At 41.6% G+C, this 11,752-nt stretch overlaps 1 protein-coding gene across 9 annotated transcripts; it reads right to left on the bottom strand.

Moving 5' to 3' along the window:
* Nucleotides 1-7,601: 7,601 nt before the first annotated feature.
* Nucleotides 7,602-11,339, bottom strand: LOC139580352 (putative nuclease HARBI1). Of its 9 annotated transcripts, none has more exons than XM_071408938.1 (8): nt 10,325-11,339; nt 10,173-10,234; nt 9,633-10,090; nt 9,518-9,553; nt 8,865-9,419; nt 8,680-8,795; nt 8,472-8,583; nt 7,602-8,377 (listed from the first exon to the last, which is right to left on the bottom strand). In XM_071408938.1, the coding sequence occupies exons 5-8, from the start codon at nt 9,334-9,336 to the stop codon at nt 8,007-8,009; spliced, it is 1,071 nt and encodes a 356-aa protein (XP_071265039.1). In that variant the 5' UTR covers nt 9,337-9,419; nt 9,518-9,553; nt 9,633-10,090; nt 10,173-10,234; nt 10,325-11,339; the 3' UTR covers nt 7,602-8,006. The 9 variants fall into 9 exon arrangements, with proteins under 9 accessions (XP_071265039.1, XP_071265042.1, XP_071265040.1 ...); XM_071408941.1 differs by having other exon boundaries at nt 8,865-9,806; nt 9,875-9,916; nt 10,004-10,090; XM_071408939.1 differs by having other exon boundaries at nt 9,518-10,090.
* Between the last annotated feature and the right edge of the window lie 413 nt (nt 11,340-11,752).

Genomic DNA, 11,752 nt, shown 5'->3' with positions numbered 1-11,752 from the left:
TTACGTCTAGGTTGACTGAAAAAAATGAAATGTTTTGAAACTGAAACACGTTTGTAACACAATGTGACCAAGAATAATGATGTGACGTTATAAATTCAACACATTGAATAAATTGACTGTAACACTGTCAGAAGACATGAGATCCAGCAAGTCAGGGGTATTATTTTTATGATTATATAAACCAGAGGGGGTGGCACGCTTCTCAGTATAAACCTACCAGGACCAGACAAAATATGTTATCTGCAAGTTTGCCACCCAAGTAGGGCATAGGTCCAAATCATCTTGAAAAGTCAGTCCATTCCCAAATCCGATCCAGTATCACATTCTTACCTACAGACAACCAATCCAGTGTCACATTCTTACCTACAGACAACCAATCCAGTGTCACATTCTTACCTACAGACAACCAATCCAGTGTCACATTCTTACCTACAGACAACCAATCCAGTGTCACATTCTTACCATTCTTATATTGTTACCTTTGGGCCACCTATGGTGCTCCCCTGATCCTTGGTCATTAATCAAAGCAGAAAGCAGAGAGCTGTCCTGACCTCAGCCCACATCCCTGTCCTCTGCAGCATTAGGAAATCATTTGCTGCCTGATTCAATAAGCCATCAGCCCGGCCCAGCAGACCTAATGACGTGAGAATATTAACCGCACCAACACCAAGAGCGGAGGCTGCAAAGCTAGCACTGGATCTGGCCCGGGGTAGCTAGTTATTCACTTAACCAAGGCCTGTGTTTCCCGAATGGCACCCTACTCCCTATGTAGTGCACTACTTTAGACCAGAGCCTGGTCGCTCATCACGGCTGTCTCTGCCACTAAAACCCTTAACCCCTCGACTCAGTAACGCTACTGTAACACAGACGCTGGGAGTCAGGAAGCAAGTAGCAGTGGGTGAATTTAATAATATAAAAAAATATGGAACAATACAAAACAAGAGTAGCATCTGGACATGAGAAGCATAAGTAATACTGCCTGGGGAATGAACCAAAGGGAGTGACAGATATAGGGGAGGTAATCATAGAAGGTGATGGAGTCCAGGTGAGTCTCATGAGGCGCAGGTGCGCGTAACGATGGTGGTAAGTGTGCGTAATAATAAGTAAACTGGCGATAATGAGCGTCAGAGAAGGTTGAGCGGGAGTAGGCGTGGCAACTAGGGTGTCATTTGATACATTACCTCTATCGGTTCATTTTAATATACTGTAGCTAGCTAAGAGCTTTCACAATGTTGAATGACATGGAATAATCTGTGGTTTTCAATACAAAAAATATAAAACATTGTGTCAGTACATTACAGTACATTTGTTGTCTTCTCTCAGAAATATGTGTTTCAGAAAGATTTACTAGTAAAATGAAATGCCTTGATTTGTAATACAGCTGGCCTGGTAATTATATTCTACATCTGAAGATATGAAGAACACATCGCACCTGAAAATACTCTTGGCATAATTCTCTACAACATTGTCTTTTAAATTACATTTTTAAAAAGCTATCATTTTTACAACCAGTGCTCCTCTGTCATTCATTATGCTTTTTTTTTTTTATCTTGACAGGCAATCTATACGAACTGCAAAGTGTCCAGTCCATTATGTCCATATGAGGCCCATCACTCCTGCAGTATTGGCAAATTCATCAGGCATTTCTCTCTCTGCCCCCCTGAGCAGCATGTCAATTTGCCTGTCGTCGTTCCTTCTCAAGTATTTACTGGCAGCCTTGTTGGGGAATACATACATGGCTTATCTGTCTGGGTCCCAGATGGCACCATGTTCCCTATACAGATGTAGGATCTTACATGGAGCCAGTTCACTACAGGAGGAAAATAATCAGGCAGAAAAAAAGGAAATGTGAATTATTATGTGGATTATAATTAATGGACATTTTTTGTAAGGGTTAATACATCGTAAGGGTTGCCATTTGTACTAGATCTGGTGCTTGGAAGGTTGTCGTTGAGGCATTACAACCTCAATGTGGAGAACATGGCCTTTGGTTGCAGAGAGTGTTTCCATAAGCAAAGGCATCTCTGTGAGAGACTAGAAATTATGCATCTCTGCATCATTTCTGGAGCAAAATACAGTATTTTTGAACCAAGAAATATGACTTTAGTATTTTTAATATAAAAATGTGTATTTTTCTTTCTCCTTTAGGAACTTATGTATTTGTAGTATTTGTGGAGAAAGAGGGACATATTCTATTTATGCATTCATCACGTCTTCAGTTATCGTTCTCTCAACATCTTACTATTACAGTCCATTGGGAAAGTATTCAGACCCCTTGACTTTTTCCACATTTTGTTTCATTAAAGCCTTATTCTAAAATTTATTAAAACATTTTTTTAAATCCTCAGCAATCTACACACAATATCCCATAATGATTAAGCAAAAACAGGTTTGTCAAAATTTCTGCAAATGTATTACAAACAAAAAACAGAAATGCCTTATTTACATAAGTATTCAGACCCTTTGCAATGAGACTCAAAATTGAGCTCAGGTGCATCCTGTTTCCATTGATAATCCTTGAGATGTTTCTACAACTTGATCGGAGTGCACCTTCGGTAAATTCAATTGATTGGACATGATTTAGAAAGGCACACACCTGTCTATATAAGGTCATACAGTTGACAGTGCATGTCAGACGGAAGCCACTCCTCAGTAAAAGGCACATGACAGCCCACTATCATTTTACCAAAAGGCACCTAAAGACTCTCACACCATAAGAAACAAGATTCTCTGGTCTGATGAAACCAAGATTGAACTCTTTGGCCTGAATGCCAAGTGTCACACCTGGAGGAAACCTGGCACCATCCTTACGGTGAATCATAGTGGTGGAAACATTATGCTATGGGGATGTTTTTCAGCTGCAGGGACTGGGAGACTAGTCAGGATCGAGGCAAAGATGAAGTGAGCAAAGAACAGAGATCCTTGCTGAAAACCTGCTCCAGAGCAGGACCTCAGACTAGGGCGAAGGTTCACCTTCCAACAGGACAACGACCCTAAGCACACAGCCAAGTCAACACAGGAGTGGCTTCAGGACAAGTCTCTGAATGTCCTTGAGTGGCCCAGCCAGAGCCTGGACTTGAACCTAACCCGGAAAATAGCTGTGCAGTAACGCTCCCCATCCAACCTGACAGAGCCTGAGAGCATCTGCAAAGAAGAATGTGAGAAACTCCCCAAATCCAGGTGTGCCAAGCTTGTAGTGTCATACCCAAAGGAATCAATGCTGTAATCGCTGCCAAAGGGTCTGAATACTTAAAAATATTTATAAATGAGCAAAAATGGCTAAAAACTAATTTTTGCTTTGTCATTATGGGGTATTGTGTGTAGACGTAACAAAATGTGGAAAAAAGTCAAGGGGTCTGAATACTTTCCGAATGCACTGTGGGTTATAATGGCAATGTTTTCAAGGCTGTCAAAACCCCAAACGTTACCTCATACCTGGAGACATTCCAGAGACCCCTGAAATGACGCCAAGTGAAATCTAATTTGACACTTGAGAAAAAGGTGTTTTGACACGTGTCAGTGCAGGATGGCCTCACTACCCCTGTCGTCACGGGTTGAGGACATGCAACCTGAAATGTAAACTAATGGCCGGAGTGAGTGACGGTTCCTCCAATAAGCCCAAAGTGTTTGCCCGATGTCAGCAGACTTTATCAATACGCACGTCTGCAAATGCACTCGTCTATCGATCCACCCACATCTGTCTGTCCGCTCATCCTACATCACCCGAGCCGTCTCTTGTCATTCACAGGACTCGCTTTGAAGAAGAAGAAGGAGGATTGGTCAGGAGAATTTTTTTTGCATTTTCTCCTCACATCTGCATGGAAAAGAGTTGGGTGTTTTTACTAAAAATAGACGTATTTTGTATTTTAAAAGAAAAAAGTTGGCCGAATACCGACAGCATTCTCAGTAATGGTTACAGAAACGTTTTACCTGCGATGACTGTGATTCTGTAAGTATTCACACACCTGAGTCAATACATGTTAGAATCACCTTTGTCAGTGATTAGGTATTTCTGGGTAAGTCTCTAAGAGCTTTGCACACCTGGATTGGACAATATGTGCACATTATTCTTAAAAAATTATTCAAGCTCAAGTTGGTTGTGGTTCATTGCTAGACAGCAATTTTCATGTCTTGCCACAGATTTTCAATCCGATTTAAACTCTATGGGATGGGTGTGCCCCCCCCCCCCCCCCCCCCCCCCCTCCCTCCCTAACGTAGGCTAATGTGATTAGCATGAGGTTGTAATTAACAAACATTTCCCAGGACAAAGACATATCTGAAGTTGGTAGAAAGCTTAAATTCTTGGTAATCTAACTGCACTGTCCAATTTACAGTAGCTATTACAGTGAAAGAATGCCATGCTATTGTTTGAGGAGAGTGCGCAGTTATGAACTTGAAAATGTATTAATTAACCAATTAGGCGCATTTGGGCAGTCTTGACACAACGTTTTGAACAGATAGTCAATGGTTCATTGGATCAGTCTAAAACTTTACACATACACTGCTGCCTTCTAGTGGCCAAACTCTAAATTGCGCCTGGGCTGGAATAATACATTATGGCCTTTCTCTTGCATTTCAAAGATGATGATACAAAAAAATGAATGTTTTTTCTTTGTATTATCTTTTACCATATCTAATATGTTAAATTCTCCTACATTATTTTCACATTTCCACAAGCTTCAAAGTGTTTCCTTTCAAATGGTTTCAAGAATATGCATATACTTACTTCAGGTACTGAGCTACAGGCAGTTAGATTTGGGTATATTTTAGGCAAAATGTGAAAAAAAGGGTCAGATCCTTAAGAGGTTTAAAGTTTTTCTTTGAAAACACCCTAGTCCTTGTCGATGACAAACATACCCATTGTAAACAGGACGCATGCTTTGGAATATGTTTTATTCTGTACAGGCTTCCATCTTTTCACTCAGTAATTTAAGTTAGTATTGTGTAGTAAATACAATGTTGATCCATCCTCAGTTTTCTCCTATCAAAGCCATTAAACTCTGTAACTATTTCCATTGGCCTCTGAGCCTCCCTGAGCTGTTTCCTTCCTCTCTGGCAACTGAGTTAGGAATGACGCCTGTATCTTTGTAGTGACTGGGTGTATTGATACACCATTTAAAGTGTAATTAATAACTTAACCATGCTCAAAAGGATATTCAATGTATTTTTTAAATACATTTTATATCTACCAATAGGTACCCTTCTTTGCGAGGAATTGGAAAACCTCCCTGGTCTTTATGGCTGAATCTGTTTTTGAAATTCACTGCTTGACTAAGGGACCTCACAGATAATTGTATGTGTGGGGTACAGAGATGAGGTAGTCAATAAAAACTCATGTTTAACACTATTATTGAACACAAAGTGAGTTCCTGCAACTTATTATGTGACTTGTTAAGCAGATTTGTACTCCTGAACTTATTTAAGCTTGCCATCAAAAGGGGTTGAATACTTATTGACTCAAGACATTTCAGCTTTTCATTGTTAATTCATTTTGTATTTGTAATACATAATTCCCCTTTTACATTGTGGTATTGTGTGTAGGCCAGTAACACAAAATCTTAATTTAATCCATTAAATTCAGGCTGTTACACAACAAAAAGTGGAAAAAGTCCAGGGGTGTGAAAACTTTCTGAAGGCACTGTACATTTACCTTCAGTTAATGTAGCACGCGCTCTTATCACACCATAGTGCCATTAAACTTTCAAAACCAATGGAAGGTAAAAGGGGGCCACAACATTGTGAACCTCTATAATGAAATGCTATTGAAAAACATTTATTATTTTGAAAATACTTTTGAAAGCTGTAATATAGCATACAAAATACTCAAAATACTCAAAAGAAATTAAAATAGGTATTTGAAATACATGTAACAGCAATACTGCCCATCTCTGATCGTAGCTCAATAACCCAGCATCAACTGTAAAGTTCTACTTTTCTTTTCTTCGTCAACCTTGTGTTCTTTTTCTTTGTGTTCTTGAACGTAGCCCTGTTTCTTTGTGTTCTGGAACGCAGCCCTGTTTCTTTGTGTTCTGGAACGCAGCCCTGCTTCTTTGTGTTCTGGAACGCAGCCCTGCTTCTTTGTGTTCTGGAACGCAGCCCTGCTTCTTTGTGTTCTGGAACGCAGCCCTGCTTCTTTGTGTTCTGGAACGCAGCCCTGTTTCTTTGTGTTCTGGAACGCAGCCCTGTTTCGTTGTGTTCTGGAACGCAGCCCTGTTTCTTTGTGTTCTGGAACGCAGCCCTGTTTCTTTGTGTTCTGGAACGCAGCCCTGTTTCTTTGTGTTCTGGAACCTAGCCCTGTTTCTTTGTGTTCTGGAACATAGCCCTGTTTCTTTGTGTTCTGGAACGTAGCCCTGTTTCTTTGTGTTCTGGAACGTAGCCCTGTTTCTTTGTGTTCTGGAACGTAGCCCTGTTTCTTTGTGTTCTGGAACACGGCCCTGTTTCTTTGTGTTCTGGAACGTAGCCCTGTTTCTTTGTGTTCTGGAACGTAGCCCTGTTTCTTTGTGTTCTGGAACGCAGCCCTGTTTCTTTGTGTTCTGGAACGCAGCCCTGTTTCTTTGTGTTCTGGAACGCAGCCCTGTTTCTTTGTGTTCTGGAACGCAGCCCTGTTTCTTTGTGTTCTGGAACGTAGCCCTGTTTCTTTGTGTTTTGGAACGCAGCCCTGTTTCTTTGTGTTCTGGAACGTAGCCCTGTTTCTTTGTGTTCTGGAACGTAGCCCTGTTTCTTTGTGTTCTGGAACGCAGCCCTGTTTCTTTGTGTTCTGGAACGCAGCCCTGTTTCTTTGTGTTCTGGAACGCAGCCCTGTTTCTTTGTGTTCTGGAACGTAGCACTGGAATTTTATTTTTGATCATTGATTTCACCTGTGTTCATTCCTCACCTGGGGCCTGTTGCACAAAACTAGGATAAGGGATTAAGCCAGGATATCTTGGTGATCCTGGCTCAATTGATCCGTAATCCGGTTGCACTAAAGATGGATAGGGGGCAGGAGGATATGTTATGGTATAAATTACCATGGAGATTTATTCTGTGGAGCTAGCCTGCTCCAGACCAGGCTAAATTCCAGGATCTATTTAATCTCATCCCTAATGTCAGTCAGCAGTCACCACAAATGTAAACCAATAGTTATTTCACTGCTCACTATACATTGTTATCACATATAACTAGACCCACTGTTATTATTTAAACGTTTGTGATCATTAATTTCAATGATTTTGGATAAAAAATTATTTTTAGATGATGTTGCTATCATTAGATAATTTACAGTTTCCCATAGACTATAAGGCTATATATAAAATGATAGAATATTAGGGCCACAGAGGGGAAAAAAACACAAGTCATAATATTGTAACCAGTTGTTTTAAAGGAGGACAGTTGTTAAAATGACAGATGTGGGGCATTTCGTGAAATTGTACTTCAGTATGGTTTCATAAACAAAGACATGCTGATGTGCCAGAATATTAAGTATCACATTGTCATAAGTATCAAAACTGTAAAAACAATATGTAGCTTTTCTGCATAAAGAACCAGCCTCATAAATTTATGACTTTATCCTTTTTCTTCAGTGTGGCCCTAGTACTCTGTCATATAAACAAATACACATTCCATATGAATATAAAAACACAATGTGTAACATTATGTTCCTTTATTGAATAAGGACAAAACAAAGCAGGTAAACCATCAGCTCCTTTCGAAACTGAAGTCACAGTGACTCTACAAGATGGAAAGCACAGAATCCAAGCATATTATACAAAATGATACATACACATTCAAAGGTCTGTATATAACACACCCTGCATGTCTGCACACTAAAATAAATGCAGGACAAATCCATACACATCAACTGAACAGACAAATGAATGGATGCAGTAGCCTCCCTGCAGCCTTGTATTACACACAGTATACCGCACAAACATCATAAGAGGCCAAATTCGTCAAAAAAACGAACCCAAAAAAACCCAAATTCCTCTGCCACCGCAGGACATATTTAACCAAAATTGAAAGCACACATACTAACTAAAATAATTCAACACATATTGGTCCCTCAGCAGCCGACCACTGTCGTCATCAGGGAAGATTGCCGGATTGTCCCAGTCCATGGCTGGTGGCACTCTGGGGGCCCTCTCCTTCCTCAGGCAGGCCACATTGTGGAGGACAGCACAAGCCACAGTAATATCACATGCCCTAACAGGGCTGACCCTTAATTTGTGAAGGCAGTGAAAGCGTGCCTTCAGGAGGCCAAAGGTCATTTCAACTCTGGCCCTGGTCCTGGCATGGGCATGGTTGTAGGCCTGCTGTGCTTCCTGGGGGTCTGTGAAAGGTGTCAGGAGAAAAGGCTGGCAGCCATACCCCCTGTCTCCCAGCAACACACCAGAGAATTCACCTGTCAACACAAAATCTCATCATTACTACCTCATAAACACAGTGATATTCTTGACACAGCCATGATGGTTATAAATAGGGGTTGTGTGGCTTACCTTGTGATAGGCACTGATAGATTTCAGAGGCCCGAAAGATTCTGGAGTCATGGACTGAGCCAGGCCATTTTGCCACAACATTGCTGATCACACAGTCAGCATTGCAGACCATCTGAAATCATAAGATGAGGAATATTACACCAATCAATGCACATCACTGGCAATGCAGAGTGTTCGTCAATGGACAATATCAAAAAGTTATGTTCACCTGAACATTAATGCTGTGAAAGGATTTCCTATTCACAAAATCAGCCTCATGGGCACCTGAGGGGGCTTTTATCCTTATGTGTGTGCAGTCCACTGCACCAATGACATTGGGGAAACCTGTCACACAAAGTAATGAGTATCCTACTATGTGTTAACAGTTGTCCTGTAATTTGTAGATCCTCTTACCTGCAATCCTATAGAACTCCTCTTTGATGTCACAGAGTCTTCTGTGGCCAGGGAAGGAGATGAAGACATCTGCTAATGCTTTGATAGCCAGACACACACTCCTTATTGTGCGGCAAATTGTGGCCTTGTTCAGCTGTTCTGCATCCCCCACTGAGTACAGGAAGGCTCCACTAGCAAAAAAGCGCAAGGCCACACAAACCATTTGCTCCACACTCAGTGCATGGCTCCGTGCAGTGCGGTGCTTAATCCTGGGACCCAGTAGTCTGCATAGATACCTGATGCCATCTGCAGAAAACCTGTATCTTTCATATAGATGGTCATCAGGGAAGGCCAGTGGGTCCAACCGGTCCCTGAAGACCCTTTCTCGCCTGAAGGCTCTCCTCAGCACAAGTGCTTCTTCATCCACCACATCTCGCACGAATGGGCATGCCATTGTCAGAGCAGAAAGGAACACACAATTTTGGGCCTTCATATAGGCTAGTGGCCACACCTGGTGCTGGGGGGGTGGGCAAAAGAGGGCGATGCCTTATAACGATGACTTGGTTGTACTGATTGCTGGGAAAATAAAAAAAACCTTAGAAAGATGCCACCGTCCTGTGTGCTCACAATAAGAGCTCATATGTCATGGCTCACTTGACTTTACGAGAATATACCTAATTTTTATTTTGAGCTGTGTCATCTTCTTGGAGCTGGGGGAGGAAAGAAAAATAATGATTAATACATTTGTGTTACAGTTAGCATACAGTGTACATTGAAGGCATATCTCACCTCCCTCTCAAGTTTTTTTATTTCAAGGTCCAGTTTCCTAATTGTCCTCTTTTTTATTTCGGACTCCAGTGCAAGATTTTCCATCTTTTTCTTCTTGTACTGAATGTCTATGTCTGCCAGTTCTATTTGGCGCCGGAGGTGGTTGCCATACAACTTTCTGATAGCTTGTGAGCTCTGTGAACACAATACAATTAGCGCAGCTGGAATTTGGCAGGATGTGGTGTCCTTTTATTAATACGCACTATGTTGCCAGGCTGGTTTTCCCACTGTATAGCATCTGGGTCCTGTAAAAGAAATTAGATTTTTTGATTTTGATGAGGACTCCTCACCATTGTAGAGTAAATAGTACTTTCACAGTCTTAACATGATACCTCATGCCTTCTGGAATCCAGAGAGATGGTCTCCTCCTCATCATCGTCTCCATCATGTGCTGTTGCTGCTGCACTGGGGCCTTCACCCTATCACATTTAATCGGATTCATATTGAAGCTAGTAGACAAGACATGCCAGGCCTACAGTATGCCTTTGATGGAGTACTCACTGGATCAGCATCGTCTGGTGCTTGTGCTGGTGGCTCTTACAGGAACACAGTGCTGCCAGACACTGCAAGGCAATAGGTAAACCAAAGTCAGACAGTCCAAATTGATTCAATATGAATGTGGTTGTATCCCATGTAGAGATGGAAGGACATACCTTGAATGAAGCGGGTGGCATCTTGGGAGGAACCTATGCTCGTCTCTTTCCCCCCAGGGATCCCCTCTAAGACGGGCCTGCCTTTATTTAGCTCCAAGGCCATGTCCTCTGCTGGGGTAAGGTCAGCCTTTGGTGACCCACCACCCGTGCCTTGTCTGTGGGTATTCTTTTTCACTGCTAAAACAGTACAGACAATGTGTGAGCAGGCACCTTCTGGGTACAATATATGCTTGTGCTTTGTTAAATATTAGTCAGGGACCATACCATTCTGCAGAATGTTCTTGTATTTGATTTTGACCTGCTGCCATGTCCGTTTTGGCCCGTTCATGTTTAATCTACACACACACACACACACACACATTTAATGGAGTCACACTGCAAAAAATTACTTGGTATTTTTGTCTTGTTTTCAGTAAAAATATCAAAAAATTTATCATGGCTTTATACAGTGTGATGGAGTTACTTTACACAATTTCACTCATATCTGCAGTGCATTTCAATTAAAAATTTAACCGTTTCATAATTACAGTACAACTGCATTTTTGGAGATGTGAATTAAATATTTGAATTGTAATTGTGATGTTTCAGCGGAGCGGTGAGTGTGTAATTGTGCACTACTTACGCATTCAGGCGGTCTGCAATACTTTGCCACGCTTTTTCTCTTTGCTTTATCACTGTGGCGGTGTTGCCTTTCTTCTTAATTATATCTTTTACCTCCTCGTATGCCTCCATGAGGATTTGTGCTTCCGACGGGGAAAAGTACGCGGCTCTAGTTGCCATGGTAAATCAGTTAATCTGTGATCTGTGGCGGGGTCTATTTGAGTGAGCCGTGAGCGCGCACCTATCCAGGATTGGTTTCACCTGGCTTAATGAATCCGTGTCTGCTCATCCTGGCTTGGTCTTTGTGCAACCAATTAAGCCTGGAAGCACATGTTTTGGCTTCATTGAGCTCAGCTGAGTCATTTATCCCGGATGTCTTAATTCTACTTTTGTGCAACAGGCCCCTGGTCTCATCAGCTCCCTATTCAGTTCAGTTCTTTCTGTTTGTATGGTTGTGAGGTATTGTTTGTTTTTGACTGCCTACCTGTGTTTGACCATCGCCTGCCTGTGACCACGATTCCTGCCTTCTGCGAAGGCTTAATAAACATCTGCCGCGCTCTGCATGTGAGTCTTCACCTTTTTCTCCCTGAGTATTCATTACATCAACAACCCAACTTGGCTCCGGGAATGGGTTAAGTGACCCAACTGCTAGGTCAAAATAACCCAACATGTGTTCTGTCCAATATTTACACAAATGTAGTTGTTTTTAACCCATTGTACAGGCTGCAATCGCAAGTCAATGTTATTTTGAAAATCTTGTATCTCTTTCCTGCAGTCAAATTACATAGTGGACTCATGGTTGGAATGTTATTCATATTTTTTTCAATA

The sequence above is a fragment of the Salvelinus alpinus genome, chromosome 7 (genome assembly GCF_045679555.1).
Source record: "Salvelinus alpinus chromosome 7, SLU_Salpinus.1, whole genome shotgun sequence".
In the NCBI taxonomy this organism is placed as follows: Eukaryota; Metazoa; Chordata; class Actinopteri; order Salmoniformes; family Salmonidae; genus Salvelinus; species Salvelinus alpinus.
Note: the sequence above shows the minus strand (reverse complement) of the source record. Positions and strands in the feature narration are given on the sequence as shown.

Excerpts from the sequence above, each read along its gene's own strand:
- LOC139580352 (XM_071408935.1), bottom strand. The coding sequence starts at position 9,336 with ATGAAGGCCCAAAATTGTGTGTTCCTTTCTGCTCTGACAATGGCATGC. Across the intron at positions 8,584-8,679 it reads TTCACAGCATTAATGTTCAG|ATGGTCTGCAATGCTGACTG; the intron begins GTGAACATAACT and ends TTATGATTTCAG. Across the intron at positions 8,378-8,471 it reads CTATCAGTGCCTATCACAAG|GTGAATTCTCTGGTGTGTTG; the intron begins GTAAGCCACACA and ends TTGTGTTGACAG.